The sequence below is a fragment of the Brachyistius frenatus genome, unplaced genomic scaffold (assembly GCF_029030835.1).
Source record: "Brachyistius frenatus isolate BFR_SWC_R1_liver_20210118 unplaced genomic scaffold, ASM2903083v1 Contig_15, whole genome shotgun sequence".
In the NCBI taxonomy this organism is placed as follows: Eukaryota; Metazoa; Chordata; class Actinopteri; family Embiotocidae; genus Brachyistius; species Brachyistius frenatus.
The window spans coordinates 1,949,670-1,969,745 of record NW_027210614.1 but is presented as its reverse complement, the minus strand read 5'-3'; the positions used below and the strand labels follow the sequence as shown (position 1 = coordinate 1,969,745).

Sequence of the window (20,076 nt, the reverse complement as noted above, 5' to 3'; positions counted from 1 at the left end):
AAATTGATGCCATTTAATCCGTATCAATTATTCTCTTAATTAAGATATTCACATATTCACAGATAATTGCAAATATCCTATTAATTCTGAAATAAATTACCTGTGGCTACTCTTGCTTGATGTCATCACTTTCTCGGATATATTGCACTTATGTTGGATATTAATATAATGTCAATAATTGCTGCCAGTGTCTCGTCCTGGTCCGTCAGATCAGGTGCTTCTTGTCCTCCACCTGTTTTTTTCTTGTGGTCTGTGATGCGTTTCTTTGCGTCAACTTTAATATAAAACCATATTTTTTAACCGTAGGCAATTTTTTCAAATTAATTTCACTACCTTCACTTTTAAGCTCATCTATTGGTCATTGTTGGGGCTAACCATTCAGCATACGCTCCTGTGATATTGGCTAATACATCAGTTGTAGTGTAGGTCCATAAATACATTGTTATTATTATTTTCTTTCATACAACGTGGGATGCAATTTCAGCCCTATGGTGGAGACAGTACAGAGGTCAGCTGTGATTTTAAAACTGGACGAGCTGAAAACACTTTTTCGTACAGAGGAATGACAGGTGTCATCAGAAAGGATAAGTTCTGCTGTTTATTTTGATATCCAGTACGTTGTGAAGCGATAGGGACTTTGGGACTTATTCAATTAAGAGTAGCGGGGTGGAGATGGATGTAGTGCCACATGCAGACTGTAACGACAACACAACTTCAACCACGATTTTTTTTTTTAACCATAGTTACTCTTGAGGAAACACTTTTGAAACGTGTGCCTCTTCTGTCTTCCATCTCAGAAACTATTGTTTCAATTTCCGCTGTTGTAGAATTTTTCTTTTTAATTTTTGTTGCCACCTCTGTTAACTTCTCTTCACTCACTTCACCGCTTTCTTCATGAAGCTCCAGACAAACCGGTGTCCTTATATGGAGAAACGGGGGCGTGTCAGTATGCTAATTGAAGAGTGCGGACACTTGCCTGTCAATTTAGAAGGATTGTGATTCACTAACATACGCAAGGTGGTGAGAACAAAATTGGCCGGTACGCACGTGTCATGAATCCCTCGGATATTTTGCGTGCGCTCTCACTTTGTGCGCAAAGTAAGAACATTTCTACACACATATTAGTGAATGAGGCTCAATGTTGTACAGGGACATCAAAAGAAAAAAGAAGAATTATTCGTCCATTTGTTTGATATTTCTTTCAGGCTAAATACTCTATATGTTAATATCTAAAAACATACACTTTCATCACCGGCTTGCTCCATCTTGTACTTCAAACTTCTCTCTACTCAATTAAAATAGTGTGATTCGCTTTTGTGTTTAGGTTGGCCTGGGTAGAAACGCAAGCACAATGATTGGACTGTGCGAAACATAAAGACATCATAGTTGTAGCTACAAATTTATCAAGATGAAGAAAAGCCACAAACAAATTGTGCAACATTTCCTGGGTTTATCTTGGTATTGCTTACTCTAACATTTCTCACTGCTCCCTGCTTTTGTATCAGTTCTTTCCCACCATGTGCCTGAGGGCGTGATATCACAAATGCTGAGTTGTAGTTTTCACACTCACGTTCCTCTGGAGTGCTTCATGTATATTACTCATACAGCTTTAGCCTGGCAAAAAACTAATCAGCTTAATGCTGTCATCAACAACACACGCACAGCCGCATGCACAAGGCTCCCAGTCTGGCAACATACACAGGTGACCTTAACGTGACCACCAGACTGTGATTGCTCAGTTGTGCGGCTGCTACATGTTGTCTCATCCACTGCTGTATGTCAGAGACAGAGGAGAAAATCTCTTTATTACCCTCCTCAAAGACTCCACATATTAGTTGAGCCGATCATAAAAAAATAGTAATTATGGACTTCTTTGTCATTTTTATATAAACACTGCAACATGTAAGTTTCTATTTCAGAGTTGTTTTTTTTCTGTTAATTATTTAAAGATGCTGTAAAGTAGAAATGAAAATGAGTTTTAAGTTCATCACACCACAGAAGTATGAGTTGTTAACTACCCATCCAAATTTGAATGAAAAACCCCCCCAGACAAATATGTTAAATTAGAGTTTGAAATGGTGAGAAAATCATCAGTCTTCTCTGTGCTGAGACTGTGGGGGTGTGTCCTGAAGGAGCGGAAGCTCCGCCCACTCGCTGGAAGGTGTTCAGTGTTCTGTATGACAGTCTTGTGGCTGCAGTTCTTTTCACACTAAGTGGTCCGTCTGACATCCAACTTCTCAGTGACTTTATGCATGATGTCCCACTAGCACTCTGTCTCTCTGGTGGATGGATCAGCCTGCTTTGGGAAAACACAATAGAATCAGAATTTATTTGTCCAATGAGTGAAACATACAGATGCAATCAAATCCAGCTTGTCCCCCTGATCTGTAACACAGGATTAAAACTGGACACCAGAGACAGCAGACAGTGAGTCTCCAACTACTTCTAATGACCTGCATTACAATAGTGGAGATAATAAGAGCGGAGGAGTTGATTTAGTTCTGTAACGACTGCAACATGAACAATGCTGCATTACATCACATCAATTCATTATATCACGTCAATGAACCTGCTCAGGTCAAGCCGAAAGTCTTTCTCTTCCACTGATGACCCTCCGCCTCCTCCTCCACCTGCTCTCTGCAGCCTCCCGCACATGTAGTTGGGCTCGTTTATCCGGACCGGTACCGGTACATGTAACCAAGAGGGTCGGTGATTGTAACGTTACACCGGAGTACAAAAACAACAACCCTCATGAATCGGGAGGACAAGATCTCCTCTGGTCCATGTCCATGCAGCAGACGGTGGACGGTGTGACCGGGAGATGGAGGATTTCTTTTTGACAGCCACTTATTAAAATGTTTCATTGTTGTGTGTTTGTTCCTGTGAACAAACAATAAACTGAGGCGACAGAAATGTTTTGGGATTTGCACTGAGTCCCTCATCGAACTTACCACAATTCAATCAATCAATCAATCAATCAATCAATCAATCAATCAATCAATCAATCAATCAATCAATCAATCAATCAATCAATCAATCAATCGATCAATCGGTCGGTAAATCAATCAATCAATCAATCAATCGGTCGGTAAATCAATCAATCAATCAATCGGTAGATTTGTAAATCGAGCAATCAATCAAATCAATCAATCAGAATGTATTTGTATAGCACATTTTAAAACACAACAAAGGTTGCCCAAAGTGCTGCACATATACACCATCAGTCCTCTGTCATGCCAACAGTGAAGCATCCTGAGACCATTCATGTGTGGGGTTGCTTCTCAGCCAAGGGAGTGGGCTCACTCACAATTTTGCCTAAGGACACAGCCATGAATAAAGAACGGTATCAAAACATCCTCCGAGAGCAACTTCTCCCAACCATCCGAGAACAGTTTGGTGACGAACAATGCCTTTCCCAGCATGATGGAGCACCTTACCAGAAGGCAAAAGTGATAACTAAGTGGCTCGGTGAACAAAACATCGACATTTTGAGTCCATGGCCAGGAAACTCCCCGGACCTTAATCCCATTGAGAACTTGTGGTCAATCCTCAAGAGGCGGGTGGACAAACAAAAACCCACAAATTCTGACTAACTCCAAGCATTGATTATGCAAGAATGGGCTGCCATCAGTCAGGATGTGGCCCAGAAGTTAATTGACAGCATGCCAGGGCGAATTGCAGAGGTCTTGAAAATGAAGGGGCAACACTGCAATTATTGACTCTTTGCATAAACTTAATGTAATTGTCAATAAAAGCCTTTGACACTTATGAAATGCTTGTAATTATCTTTCAGTATACCATTGTAACATAGGACAAAAAGATCTAAAAACACTGAAGCAGCAAACTTTGTGAAAACCAATACTTGTGTCATTCTCAAAACTATTTACCAAGGCTGTACACACAATCGTACCTTCAAAAAGACTGGATTAATAAAATAAGTAACATTAAAATCAAGACAAACTAACACAAATCACACAAAAGTGCCAAGTTAAGATCAAAGCGGATAGGCCAGTGAAAATAAATAGGTTTTTAAACGGCTTTTAAACATTGGTAAGGCGGATGACAACCTAATATGAAGGGGAAGGTTGTTCCAGAGTTTAGCAGCAGCAACAGAAAAGGCGCGGTCGGCCCGGTCGGCATTTTCGTTCAAGGAACAACTAAAAACTGTTGGTCGAGAGACCTGAGTGAGCAAGATGGGGTATCGGGCTGCAGCAGGTCGGACAGATAAACTGGGGCGGATCCATTTAGACACTTAAAAACAAACATTACAATTTTAAAATCAATTCTGTACTGGACTGGTAGCCAATGAAGGGATTTTAAGATCGGTGAAATTTATTAATGCCTGCGTGTACCAGTTAAAAGTCTCGCTGCAGAGTTCTACACCAACTGAAGGCGTGATAAAAGATTTGTTCCAGCATACAAAGAATCACAATAGTCCAGTCTAGAGGAGATAAAAGCATGAATAACTTTCTCCAGGTCTTTCGAGGAGAGAAAGGACTTGACCTTAGCTAAAGCTCTCAGATGAAAGAAACTGGCTTTGACAACGGATTTAATCTGGAGATCTAATTTAAAAGATGAGTCCAAAATCACACCCAGATTCTTAACATGGAAATTACAGTGGGTTGCCATGGGGCCAAGACACAATGAAGCACTGTCCGGTGTAACAGCTGAAAAGCGAAAGGCATAGAAGATTTTGCGAGAGCCATGTTTTGACATCAGCCAGGCAGCTCATTAATGCATTTACAGAAGCAGTTCCAGATTTGAAGGGAAGGTATATTTGAATTTAGAATATTGAATACTTATCGTATTAACTCCTTTTTTAAAGCACTTTTTAATTCGATTGATTATGAAATCCTGAAGATTTTAAAGAATTAGAGAGTGATTCAGCATTTGAGCTGCAAAACTAACATACTTCACAGGATGTTAAACCTCAGCTCAATTTCAAGAAAGAAATGTAAAACCAGTTTGTCTAAAGTAATTTCTGATCTTAGTACAATCAAAAATGTGATCCACAAGATCAAATTAATAAAGTGACATTCGTGAGCCCTAAATCTTACAGGAGTCTTAGATTTTCATCTCATGCCACATTTTTTACAGTTTAAAAAATAATTTACCTCTGGTAACTTAATTGTTAAATGTTTGCTTACTGCTTTCATAGTAGTCCTTTATTATTCTTAAACTCGGGCAATATTAATGTTTGTAAAAACAGAGTCCATTTAAACTTGTGTGAATTGCAGTATGTGACATTATGTTGTTTTTAGTTGTAAGCTGATCTATAAAAACCTCTGATCATTATTACTGGCTTGCATTGGCATCTTGTCATAATAAGGAAATCATACAATATGTATCTGTCTGTGTACTCGAGGGTGTTCATAGCTGTAATACATGTTGGTAAAAGAAATAATAATAATAGTGAGCTTGTACTAAAGATCTGCACCATGTTAGTGTTGGTGATGCTGCAGTGAAAATGATCTATTTCTCTATTGGTCCTCCCACCTGTTTACCCAAAACTTATTTATTTTCATTGTTTTGTTTCTCTTAAACCTGTAGAAGCCAAACATAGAGTTGTTTCAGCGACATTGTATCTTTAAGGTACAAAAAAACTGCCATTCTTCACTGGTTGGTCTTTTGCGTTGAGGAAGAATCTATTTCTTCCAGCCTTTTTTTTTTTTTCATGTCTAATTGTTCCTCAAGGCTTTTCACGTAGTGTCAAATCCCACATCACACACTGGCATCCCCAGTGTGTTTTTACTGGGGCAGGTGTCATGTGCTAATGCTCCGTCCCACGGGAGACCCTCCTCAGATCCGGGCTGTGATTGTGGCCAGGTGCTGTTCAGGTGCGCGCTCAGTCTGCAGTACAGTGTGGGTCACAGGTGCTGCCAATGCTGCTCCCTCTTCCCACTTTGCCGTTCATAACACACACACACACACACACACACACACACACACACACACACACACACACACACACACACACACACACACACACACACACACACACACACACACACACACACACACACACACACACACACACACACACACACACGTGGTTATGGTGAGGCAGAGATCGGAGAAGGGAAAATGAGGACATGTGTGCAGTACAGTTTAGTGGATGTAGCCGGTCATTATGCAGAGCTGCAGGGTGTGCTTATCTATTACTGCGGTCAGTGGAGCATGAAGAGCTGCAGACGAGCTGAAAAGGGTGTAAATCCCCCCACCGCCCCTGCCCCGCCCCCCCCCTCCCACACACACACACACACACACACACACACACACACACACACACACACACACACACACACACACACACACACACACACACACACACACACACACACACACACCACCATCACCACCCCCATGCTTCTCACAGCCCCATCTTGGCCCTGCCCGGCCCCTGCCTTCCTTCTTCAGACCATGGCCCCCAGCATGCGACTGGCGAGGCTGCCCAGCTGCAGAAGATCAGCTGTAGATCAGCAGGCCTCGAAGGGCTGTCTCTCCAGAGAGGATAGAAGAGCGGTGGTGTGGCCAAGGTTGTATGACATAACAAGTTTCTAGGAAGCAGCTATAATGGTCAGAGCACCACATTTATATTCATAATCAGTGTTCAAGTGTTTCAGTCACCTCACTGCCTTTTTTGGAGAGAATACTTGTTATGCATGTTGCATTCGCAAGGCGAAGATCAGCCAGTTTATTAGGCCTCAAGATACTCGTGCATGATATTCACACATATGTCTGCAGATGTTTTCACAACAAAAAAAGGGAAATTCTGTCTTCTAAAGATCTTCTCTGCTGGACAGTGGTTAAAAGAAGTTTTGATAAACCCAAATTCTGTCAGAGACTCATTGTGCTTGTTTGCTTCTCTATCTCACCCCCCCACCCCCACACACATCCCCCTCCGCTTCGTTCTCTCATTTCTCTCTCGCCTCATGTTGCCTGCAGCTGATGCCAAGAAAAATGTTAGAGATTATTTAATACAAGCATATTACAAAAAGAGAAATGATTCATTCAGAATAATTACTGTTAGCAGAACAATTAAAGTCTCCTGATTTCAGTGTTTGATGTTGCCTTATTGACAGCATTAATTGTTTTATTTATTTAAAGTGTGCAGCTTCAGAATATACCCAAATGAAAAAACAGTGACCATTGACTCTTCAAATTTTGAGTTCCAAATCTTCTTTTCAGAAAACCAGACTAGTCAATAGACCGTTCAACCATTTTTGTCTGTATGTTACTCATTTTTCACATGATCTCTATACATAGCAAATGCGTTGTTTAAGATTAAAATATTATACAGTGTCATCATTGACTTTAGTTCCTCTGGAATTTACAGATGTTGTCTTTAGGTCATTAAGACTGAGCTCCAGTTGTTTTCAGGCCAGCCTAAATGAGTAGCTCTGTGTCCATAATCTAACCTGACAATATGGGTTACTGTACATGCCTGTTGCTTACATCCACGGCTGATCCCAATTCAAATACTTTTTATCAAAGAAAAATCTGTTAGCCTTAATGCAAAAGACTAAAAAACATTGTAATGCAAACATTATCGTTGAAAAATCGAATCAACTGAAGGCATTGACGATATGCAACAAAAACAACAAATAAAACATTTCAGTAAACATTAAGAATTGATATTCTTAATTGGTCTGATTGCATTTTTTTTACAAAGGGGATGAACTTGAGGATTGATTTTGGTAAAATCCCCCACAGTAAAAAACAACAACTCATGAATCCAATTTGGGCCCAGATGGATTACACGTTCGTTCTTAGATCCTGCTTCTTTTCTTTGTTTTGACATGAATGCATGAAATTGAACCCTGATTTCTGCCCTTCAGTCTCTTGAACAAAGACAGGTCCGTTTTAGGTTGACTTTGTAAAGTTTCTCTCTGCTAAAGCAACTTAATTTGTCAGCACATCACAGGTTGAGTCCTTGTTAAGATGAGCCACAGAAAGCCTGGCCCACAGTTGCTGGTTGATTTTCTTGGCAAACACTCCTCTAACTCCCGCCTCCATTTTTTTTTCACGGTCACAACTGCTTGCCCAGGCGTCCTGTGTGCATGCTGGGTGTGCTGGCAAACAAAACACTTGATAATGTTACACTCCCCTCTTGTTGGACTATAGTTGATTGTGATTGGATAATAAAATGCAAACATTTGTTTCGCCTTTACTCCCACTTGACAATGGCTGACATTTTCTGCGCTGGCACAGCCCCGAGAGTGTGAAGTGTGGGAAGTGTAGAGAAAAGCATGGCTCTGCGAGACTTTTTCTTAACTGCTAGAAATACGGGGGTGGGAAGGTACTTTTTTTTTTTTGTCAAAATCAACAAAACTCTTTCAAATGGCTGCTGCAGTTTTTGCCCACATACAATGGCATCCCCACAGAGAGTACTCATCAAACGATTTATCCCCTTCAGGCTGTTTTGGTGTTTTATGGTGTTTTATTTAGTGCAGGCTTGTGTTCTTAAACTGCAGACTGTTTTGGGTTTGCAGGGTTTTTTCTGTGTAAGGAAACATGCCCACAGTGGTTGGAGCTGGACCAGCATTCCTAACCCATGTGTGTATCTTTCCTTGTCCTTCACCTCTCCTCTGCACTCTGTTGTTTCGCTGTTCAACAGTTGTTTGGCACCAAACACTAAACATCAACACATACTTTGATGTTACACACTGACTTGATTTCCAATAGCCAACTGGAGGACATTTCTTCAGCTTGTTAAACGTGCTCTTGTTTCCCCAGACAGCACTCTCTCAACCTGACAGGGATGAAAGCAGCGATATCACATGTGAATGTGGGATTCAGGGGAGCATGTTATTGTCCCTACTAAAGCAGCCTCCATTACAGTGTTGGTGTTTACATGGTGGGAGACGTTATTGGGGAGCTCATCCCCTTTCTCCTCTGAGAGAATGGATGTGTGATTATGAAGTCATCAGCTATGAACCACAGAGGCTACGGAGAAGCACCCCTCCTCATGGGTCCTCAGGGTGCCATTGATTGGTGACCATGTGTTTGTGCCTGATAGACTGTGAAATGGTGTGTTGCTGCACGGCTGTGTCACACCTGCGTCCCACCAAGGTGATTGATTGGTTTGGTCATGTGGAATGTTCCCATCTGGTCTGCAGTAATGCATTTTTTTCCTCATTTGTGAATAACAAGCACTGGCTGGAGAATAGTTGGGCTCGGAAAAAGGCAAAGGCCAAGCGAAAACATTTTCCCCTGTCCTGCTCCCCCTTTTTCCTTTTTACCGTGTTAGAAAAAATTCAAATAGACCGAGCCATGGCACTTGATTATCCTGGGAGGGATAAATACAATCAGGGAATCCACATCCCGTTGCTCACACAGAGATGGAGAAAATAAACTGTTCAGCTAGTGCAAAGGGCAGCAGCTCCTGATTCTGAAAATCATACTTCAGAGCTAACGAATGTGCAGTAAAATGGGGGATATCTTTGATCTTGCTGATTTAGACACCTTCTCTTGATTAGTGATCTTTTGGAACTCCATATAAAAGCAGTGCAGTTTTTCTCCTGAGACTAATGTGTTATTTCGATTCTCATTCCTGCATTCTTCCCAGTTTGATTTCTCTTAATCCTTGTCCCTCGCCTTTAATTGATCTATTCATTCCACCTAATGGCTAATTACACATCAGGCTGCATGAGCAGATGCATTTATCATCATACTATGTAATAATCAGTGACATTTCAACAAAGAAAAAAATTAATATGCAAATATGAACTCATTAACATTTGCTCTTGCTGTTTTGAATAATGTCAGTGCTGACAAGGCTGTATGCAGAAATTAACGTTGAGCTCAGGGCGAGGGAGACACGTTTCTTAAGTGTTTTGTGGCTCTATCATCTTCCTCTGTCCTACTGTTGTTCCTAATGCTTTACTATAGACGGTATTCTGCCAGCCAGGGAGGAAGCTGATTTTGTACACTACCTCCCTTCTCTGTTTCCTCATCCACGATGACCTCACCTCTAATCCAGACAGCTTTCATTTATTGTAAAAAAAAAAAAAAAAACGCATCAAACAGCTTTGACAGGATGGATGTACACAAACTCTTAAGAGAAGGAAACAAAGGGAGGAATGTTAAATGTGGTGAAAAGTGAGCGAGTTAGTGAGTGTACATCTGATGTGTCACTGTGCCGTCTCTGGTTGCCAGAGGAATGCATTAGTAACCATGGAGCCTGTCTAATTTTACTTTCAAGGCACCCAGACAGGCCAAAACCTGAGTTTTATATAGGAGAGAGTATCCTATTGACAGTTTATTATTTAATCATCTCACAGTCCGGTCCCTGTATCAAACTCCTTTCCATGCAATCCAACAGAAAGAAGTAACACAAAGCTGTATAACAATATTTAGGTCGTGAGTTTAAATGCTAAGAAGTTAATCAGAGTGTTTATTTTTGCCATGAAGAAAGGATCTAATAACTTTATAGAGATAATGTTGGTAAGGTGCCATGGAAGTCAGTATATGGAAACATAGCACGGACACCAACAGCAAACACATGTTGGCTCAAACAGAAAAAAGAAAAAAAAGTGAGCTGGCGTGTGATAAGTCCATTTGGTTTCTACATTAACAGCATTTCCTCATCCTGTATTATGTGTTTGTTTTCATGGTGTTGGCTCTCCTCGGAGCAGGGAAAATGGACTTGTTCTCTGAATGGAAAAAAAAGAGGCCCGTGGAATGTATCTGAGAGGCGGTGAAGCACACTCACTAATTGGCTGTTTTTGTGGCAAGGGTTTTGAATTGATCCCTGGAGACGCTGAGGTCACTACCTCTCACATTATCAAAATAAGGGGCTCGACACAGTGCCACGCTATGCTGTACTGCGGTTATGTGATCGATAAGGAGGCACACTGTGAATGACTGGCCAACTTGCCTTTTCTTTCAGCCGGATTTCCACACTCAAAGATGTTGATTCAACATCACTGCTCCAAGTATTTCAGGCTGAAGTGAACTCAAAAATTAGTCACAATTTTCACTCTTTTAAACACAAGCTAGTTTAAGTATGGATTCAAAGTCCAAATTTGATTGAAGATATCTCTCCAACTTAGTTACTTTATTTGTAATCAATAATTGTGTAATTTGTTGAATTCAGCAGTCAAAACACGAAAGTGTTTTTTGACAACCAATATGGACATGCTCTTGCCTACCGAGATATGCAGACAGTTTTTTTTAACAATTGCTAATCAATTGTTGCTTTTTAAATCGTAAATTCTTTGTTATGCATTTTTGTAAATTATTATCATTTGTAGAATTACAACTAATGTGTATACTTGACAAAAATAAGTCTCAAAATGAATCTCAGTATGCTCCTATCAAAACCAAAGTGTGTTGGTTGCATAATGCTTAAAAAAGATGACTATGATGCAAAATGTTCCTCTCAACGGTGATCAATCATGTGGTCTGACATCATTGGTACTTTATACTGTAGTTTCTGCAGAATAAAGCGAGTGGAAAGCAATTTGAAGCAGTTCAAGAAGCAAGCTTGTTTCTGTAAGGTTTCTGGTTTAAAGTTATGCAATAGTGAAAAACATCTGGTTGAGGAAAGTGAAAGAGAAAGAGTTGAATCTGGAGAGGTCTCTGTGTGGAGTGTGTAACAACCAGCAGTAAAAATAGGACAGTATTGAATGTAATGCAGGATGAGAACAGCAGGTTTCTTAATTAGGAAATAAGGAAATTAAAGACTTGGAGATGCTCACCCCAACCAACCAGAACACCCAGGCAGACACCATGAACCTAAAGAATCCCTGACATAAATAGGCACTACCTTCACTGCAATCAGAGAACTTGCTAAAAGTTCATGTATAAGTGAAACATTTCTAAAATGTAGTCAGCAGAATGAACAGAAACAAACCACCTCTGATGAAAGACACATGGCAGCAGCCTGGAGTCTGGAAAAACAGCAAAAGACTGAAAGCATGAGGCAAACAATTGCTGGATCTGGCCGAAGAACACTTGAACTCCAAATGTAATACAAAGTGCTATATTTAGCAGAAACTGGGCACAGATAACACCATCCCTGCTGCGAAGCACCACACTAGGACAATAGGACCGTGGGGAGCCAAATCATTTGCCAGATACAGGCAAATTATTAAGGTTACCCTGCTTCCTGGTGACAAAGACATTACAGTAGCAATGATAATTTATGTACTGTGAAAAAATTTGACCTCAGGCGTCTTAAACTTGAATCAACACCGGAGTATGCTTTGCTACAAAGTCCCTGCACTTCACAACTTTAGCAGTGCTTTTAAATCTTTGGACACTGGCTGCTCACAGATGCAGCCTTTCCAGCTTCAGCGAGCCTTTGCAAATCTGCCAGTGAGATACAGAGCCGTATGTAAATATGAGAAGCTGATACACAACATTTTTTTCCCTTAGAAATATTTGCACCTTTCTTATTTTTCTTTCTGGTATTTTACCGGCAGCACGATCTGTTGAGTATAGATTGTCGTCTGCAGTGAAATGCGTCACAATTATAGCTACACCTTCACACCTCTGAGTGATATGCTAATGAGCAGCTTCACCAAATATTGTCATCAGAATTGATGGAATTTTTTCCTCATGAGATTGATTTTTCTTTGCATTGGGGATATAGTGAGTGATGGCAGTCTGCATACTTACATTTCTATTATTGATGGTGATTGCAGTAATTAAGCCACTTTACTAATGTTGATTTTTGCATTTTATATCGCTTGCTGATGTTTTGAGGCAGATAATGAATTTTGTTTCATATCAATCACTGCACTTTAGACTCATTAACAAGCCCATGACACAAAAAGAAAACACATCTTCGTCCCACGTAGAGCCGCGCAGAAGAAATGGGCGTGCTCAAGAAATAATAATAACAATATTAGTGTTGCTCTTGTTGTGAGGTTGTGATCACACAGGCCTGCTCAGAGGAGGGGAAACAAAACACACCTAATAAAAAGCCTGCAACACATGAAACAGATAAATCCTGTTTTTATTTGTTTCTGCTTTCCTCACAGTAGGAAGGGTCTTTGATTTATAAACCAGCGTTTCAAACTGAAACACTTCAGTCAAGGAATGCACAACTTAACAACTCGTTCTGAGGTTTGTTTATTTATTGGGAAATAAACTTTAATATAGTGACCTATTTTTCCTCACAATGAACTCCACAGTATTTGTGCTTCAGACAGGAGATTGTGTCCATGCATGATATTTTATTCAGCTAATTTAGGCTCCCGGCTTTGGAACTGGCCAACCTAGCAATATGTTCCCCTTGATATATCACTTTGTTCTACTTTACTTCAGCATCATAAATATGAAATCTACTGAAATCTGTGTGCAAATTTCTGTAGCTCTTTTTCAAGCAGGGCTGGGTTTTGGGGTTGTCGCTTCATTTTAAAGTTTAAGATGCTAAAAAACGATATAAACCGTGTTTTTGTTGCACACTTGACATCAGGAACTGACTTTAAAAGTGATGATCAGCTTTTGACAGACTGTTTAATAGCTGTTTCAGTTGCTGAGAGCAGCATTTAGATACGTGATCAGATAAAGTGGTTTGAACTGCTGCATCTTCAGCAGGACAGTCTAAACAAGCCAATAGACCTGCTCATCCATGACCTCTGTTCATGGTAGTAAAATCCAATCCATCTCTTCCTGCTGACTGATTCATGAACGGCAGAGACGGGTCTGAATGAGGGGCTGCCATGTCTGGTGGTCACACAGGGGCTCTAGCTGGGTTTAGTTTCTCAGCAATGTGTGGCTCTGTTGCAGTGACAGTTTTGACTCCAACTTGTGGTTGTATATTTTGTATGTCTGTAGTTACAAGAGCATTTTATTTTTATGGATCCCTTGTTTGCTATAGATATTATGGTGGAGGTAATCATCTCTTACAAAGTGTATGTCACACTCAGCATATAAATATGAGTATCATGTCTGTGTGTGTTCAAAATTGAGCCCTGACTCAGAGAAGAAGCGCTATTTTTGACGCAGATTGCTGCAGTCGGATACTTAGGGTTTTTATGTGCTTACACTGCTTGTGTCACAGCCAATCCCAACATCTCCCAACTGCTGACGGTGTTGTTTCGCAGGCCAAATCAGCAGTCTAAACTACAATAACTAACTTCCTGTAGTTTTTAGAGCACCTGCATGCACCTGTCTCTTTCACTTAAAGCATCGCCCCAAACTCTCCCCTCACACTTGAAATACCTCTGCCTTAAAGGAACACAAATAAGAGCGAGGTGATTAACTACCATTAATTATTGTAATAGAGTGGTGTCATTTATTCTTCCATATTAAATAGACTTTAATACCTTTGGCCAGTACTGTACTTTTAATTATAGGTTTCAAAGTTCTGCACCAGTTCTGTCTAAATTCAGTTCTCTCTTAACAACTGTCGCGGTGCTCTTTTTTGGATTTAGTAAGTCCAATTCTAACATCCAAAAAACATGGGTCAGTCACTTTAAAGAAAAAGAGATTATTTGATCACATTTCAAGTGTTCATGCAGAAATTTGTGCAGAGTGCGAGAGAGAAATAAAGGACATACAACAGAGGCTGGACTGATTGAGACTTCGGACATTGTATCCATAGGCACTTTTTTTTTTTTTTACAGCTCATCACTTCCTGCACATCAGGATTTCTCACGGTTTTACGATGTTATTTGTGAACGTATCAGGTCATACTCTGTGTTTTAGAGAAGGTTTTTGTCAACCTTAAGAAACTGCTAATTTTATTTAAGCATTCTACTCAGATTATTTGTCGAGAAAATGACTGCATCTCTTTACATACAAATGCACTAATTTCTGGTGTTTAGCATATGTGATTCCTTGGTTATACTGTATATTCCTGCACGTGTTGTATGTAGTTTAGGCTACGCTGTTAATTGGGTGCTGGACCCTGTGTGTGCTAGTTTCCAGGCTCCTCAGTTTGTGTGGAGCTGTCAGGGTGAGGCTGCTTCTCTGTGTCATAGAGTAGAATGTTTTCAGAAACACATCTGTCTGCTGGTCGGGTCTGAAAGTACAACAGTGACCATCAATTATTCACGTCAGACACCGTGTGTGTGACAAAACGCATGCTGGTAATGAATATTTAACTTCTGCACTTGACCAGACCTTTCCCTCAGAAGACATTTTAGGAATGAAACGGAATTTAATTTGTGGAACTTTCCAGCTTTACATATTAGACAGAAAATAAAGAAATAAAAAAATTCTGTCAGAGATGTTTCATCATCCTGCCATGTTAGTGAACGTTGGTGGTAACCGACAACTTAATCCTATTTCCTTTTGCAAAACTGATGGCTCAGAGCTGTATCACATTGTTGTTACAGGAGAAGCCGCTTTGCCAGTTAAACCATCTCCCCTGATTTCCTCAGCTCCCTTCGTCTCCAGAGGCAGTCTGCACAGATGCAGAACAACTGTCTCCTGCAGGACTGCTCAGATAAGCACAAGTGAATTCTCTTAGACGTGCTTCTGTTCACCTGCGCTTGTGGAGGCAATGCTCAGATCAGTCATTGTGTAAGAAAAGATCCAGGCTATGCAGGTTTTAAACTCACAAAAAATATTTACCTTGTCCCCAGAGTAAACAGAATTTAGTTCCAACACTCGTGTCTGAGCTTGTAATATTTGGAAGTGTGACAAAAATAATGTACGACGCTGTTGAAGTTATTTATCATTCTCCCCGAGGAGCTCTCATTTGTTTGTTTGTTTGTTTTTCCAGGGGAGAAAAACTGCTGAGTGTGAATTTTGTGATGAGTATGATTCATGTGTGTTGTGTGCTTTAAGTTGTGTTTTTCCCCTGATGGCTGCTCGGGAGCTTTTTCTTTGAGGTGTGCACACAGGATGTGACACTGATAGAAGGACTCTAACAATTGTCACTATCAGAAATGAATTCACGGAAAACACACTTTGCATACTGAAAACTCTGAGTCATAACATTGTTTTAGAGGAGCACATGTTTTGCTTTTGGTCAGTTGAATAGTATTAGTACATTTAGTTCTTGTAACAGCACCTGAGGAAGTCTCATTTTCACGGAATGCAATGTGTTTTGATGTAGACCATACAAAGATATGGGCATTTCCATGCATACATGTTATTTATTATGTTATGTCAATATAATATATATTGTGCATCGTTTACATTTAAGTTGCCTGAAAAAAGAAACATGAACATTAATCACGTCTTATCTCAAGGTCCTTGACAGAACTCGGCACCTCGCAGCATGCTTGTGGATCTCTGCTTTAAAAGCTTTGAGTTTTTATTTGCTGTGCCACTGTGAAGACATCTGACTGACAGCAGCAGACAAGGTGTTGGAGAAATGGATTTATGACAGTAGAGATACTGGTTTAAATCACCACATTGATGTGGACAACATGTGAGGGGAGACCAAACTCCCTTCAACTTTCAGTTTGGCATTACGGTGATTGACATAGCTGTTTAATAACCAGCAGTCGACGGTCTGTGAACTACAAAAGCCACAGAGGCCAGTCTTTGGACTGAAAAATGTAAAAAAGGGTTTTGTAATTATCTTTGCAGAAAAAAAACCCCAAAACAGGCACAATTACACACAACTCATTGTCAGTAAAGTCAAGAACATAATGCAGTAAATGAACCATTGATCAAGCACCCAACCCTTCACTGCTGAATAAAATAACTTACTGTATAATGTTTTGGTATTACTCGAGGCGTGTGCCCAACTTTAATAAATTATAATAGTAATATTTTATGTCTTTTCTGTGTCTTTACAGGTAAATCAAACAGGGCTTCGTTTCCAGGCTATAGTAGGGATCCGGGAGCATCTGGCTGCCAGGTGGGTTTCTCATCAGATGTTCTGTTCTTGTTGTTTCAAACAGACATAAATACAGTTTTTACTTCTCCACTTTAACCTTTTAGTCCAGATAGATAGTTTGAAAAAGCATTAATTTAGTTAGACTTTTTCCAACTCGCCCTTATTTTACTGATTCCAAAAGTGAGTCTATCGCTTGAAATAATCAATTTTCGATTGCTGTAAATTCCTCTCTTCCTGTCTAAATAAGAGCTTGTATAACTGTACCACAAATATAGCAGTCCAGCTTATGCCAGGGCTGGAAGATGATGCTCCTGTCTGAAGTCTACTTCACTGTAATGTCTTTGGCCTACTGTTAATTGTAGTTTGGGTTTTAAGCTCTTACTGTTAGTTTCTAAGGATTAACAAGATCATTTTAAAATTTGAACACCTGGACACAGATAGTTTTGCACAAAATGGGCTTCTGTTGTTAAAAAACATCTCTGATCAAAATTTCTGATGCTGCTTTTTATATGAAAACTACTTTTAGAAATGCATTTCAGTGATTTTGACTGTCTCTCATGACACGACTCTATTTTTAACAGATGCAGTTAAAGATACAGTGAAAATGTTAGAAAGGCAGCCCTTACTAATAAAAGTATTTTTAGAAGGAATACCATTTTACACATTTTGAACTGATGTTGGAGAATGCGTGCAGATCTGCAGCTGCAGAGATCTGTGATCAATATTGGATTTCTTGTTGAAGAACACAAGATCAAGAGACTAAAAAAAAACACTATTTTGTTATGTCAACTGAAACAAGGTGACCGATCTCATGATCTACTCGCCATATGACAGGTAGCTATGAGGTTACTGTGTATCATGACCTACCTAGTTTCCAACATGGTGTGTTGACCTTAAAAGAGAGCCTGGCTGTGGTTTAGATTTGTTTACTCAGTTTTGTCTATCAGTTCTCAGGTGCGCTTCAAGTAAGCTCAAAAGGATTTTGTTTTAAACTACAAATATCAGAATCTTTGTGCCACAAAGTCTGATACTAAACTCTGAATTTAATATGAAGATTTTTCTCTTTCAAGATGCAAGACTTTCTGATTCTTGCATGCCTGCCTGCTTCTTCCTCTCAGTGTGGTGAAAAAGCCCTCATCAATTGATTACTGAGTAAATTAAACTAATTCAGAAGAGATAATCACACGCATCCAAATTTGCACGTCGTTCCTCCTCATACAGTCGTATAAAGGAGGCCAGGCACAGTAATGCTGCAGGGAGTCGGCATCACTGAACAAAAGCAACATCAAAAGTGGGTCTGTAGTGCCATGTGAACGTTGGAGCACCAGTTACAGGTTGTCATTTTACAAAACCTGATTTGTGTTCTTTGTAGACTGTTTTCATGACCTAGATTTTAGGTAGGAGAAATAATCTTTTAACTTATTTTACAGTACATTTCAAAATATGTTTCCACTTGTTTATTTATATTTATTAACAATTATTTCAATAAACATATATTTTTGAATTAGTCCAATAAAAACCAAAGCTGTATTCAAACGTCTGCGGGGACAGTCGCCGTGGTTACTGTGTCAATTCTCAGCTTGTAAAGTGGAATCCAAGAGGGCAAGAGGCGATATTTCAAGCCAGTTGTTCTCACTCACATGATCCTTGCTCTCCCGGTCTGCAGCCGATTACTCTAATTAGACCAAGCTCTTAATTGGCCTCTTGACCTAGTTTGTTGGTGCTGTAGAGGTCAGAGATATTGGTGACAGGATGACAAGATGAGCTTTCAAAGGCTAGCACAGTCTGTCCTGTCTCACAAAATAAACAGCAGTTGCAAATCACATATCAACTGATACATTCCTTTAAAACAATTTGGACATCCATTACAACAGTTTATGTTTATTTTCTGCTAATAATTTAATAAACATTTGATTATATTAAAATATGAATCGATGCAATTGAGAAAAGGTTGTTGGGGCATTACATTACTAGATGACTACAGGATTGTTATGTTTACTACAAACTAGTGGAGTAAACACTCAGTTCTGACAATGAAAGCTGACATTTTCCTTTAGTTTTAAAAAGCATTGGTGTTTGCTTTGTCTTTCAGCCTTCTCTAAAGTCAGACATCGGGTTGGCGAGTCCTAGCTCAGTGACTACTTCAAGGAAGTCAGCTGCTCCGTTCTACTCCTTCAATGTGGCCAATCCCAGAAGACGTCCCCTACAAGATCCTCCACCCATTGGTCAGTACCATCTTACTGATTTTAAGAAATGCCTTTTTCAGGGACAAATGGAGGTTAGTCAGTAATTAAATTTAACAGGGCGCTCTTAATGTTGGTCAAGTTTTTGATAAAGACAGGAAAAATGTTTGAATCTTTGAAAAACATTTTTTTGCACTTCAGTCCACTGTGAGCCCAAACATCAGCAAATCTAAATACTCAAATCTATATCAGAGACATTCACTGGCCCTACTCCCTATCAGCATCAACAGGCCCTGTTAAAAGGCCACTGTCTACATACAGTGGAAAAAAGTAGGGCCGTGTTACTCTTACATGAAGTATCTGTAGTTTTGTTTTGTTGCAAATGAGAAAATCACAAATAATACCACAGTGAGTTATAGCTTTACTGTTGCCCCTTTTTTTTTTTTTTTTTTTTTTTTTTTTTTTAACCTTTGAATGAATATATCTGCTTTCATCTCTCCACAGATCCTCCACAAACAAAAAAGGTTCGCAAGGTCCCTCCTGGCCTGCCTTCATCTGTGAGTGGAAGATCATCTACCTCTCATATAGATAGATTTCACAGTGAGCTTACATAAACAAACACACACACACATACACACACAAAGCCGTACTGCTCACACACCCTCCCTTTCAACACTTTGCACACAAAGAGTGCTCTTGACATTGCTACCACACTTCTTGGATGAAAATTCACTTGTTTTTGTCGGCTTTGTTCAGCAGTAACACCAGTGGTGCCTGTTAGTTTACAAAGTGCCGACTTTTAATGTTTGTTGTTTACATGCTTGTTGTTTAATCTTAGCATGGAAAGGTCTCTGTGGGGTACGTCTTTCTGTGGATTTTTTGTGGCTTTGTGTGAGTGTACACGCCTGAGTGTGTGTGTGTGTGTGTGTGTGTGTGTGTGTGTGTGTGTGTGTGTGTGTGTGTGTGTGTGTGTGTGTGTGTGTGTGTGTGTGTGTGTGTGTGTGTGTGTGTGTGTGTGTGTGTGTGTGCGTGCGTGCGTGCGTGTGTGTGTGTGTGTGTGTGTGTGTGTGTGTGTGTGTGCGTACACATGTGGACCTTGAGGTGATTGATTTTCAGTGCTGCCCTGTCACAGTCGAGCCTCCT

At 40.0% G+C, this 20,076-nt stretch overlaps 1 protein-coding gene across 5 annotated transcripts in view; it reads left to right on the top strand.

The window, feature by feature from the left end:
* Positions 1–20,076, top strand: part of tcf12 (transcription factor 12) — a 77,248-nt gene that overhangs the window by 21,386 nt on the left and 35,786 nt on the right. For all 5 annotated transcript variants that reach the window (XM_069693530.1, XM_069693529.1, XM_069693527.1 and 2 more), the window contains exons 6-8: positions 16,710–16,771; positions 18,843–18,975; positions 19,438–19,490. In XM_069693530.1, the coding sequence (XP_069549631.1) occupies positions 16,710–16,771; positions 18,843–18,975; positions 19,438–19,490 (248 nt within the window). The remainder of the gene's footprint in view (positions 1–16,709; positions 16,772–18,842; positions 18,976–19,437; positions 19,491–20,076) is intronic.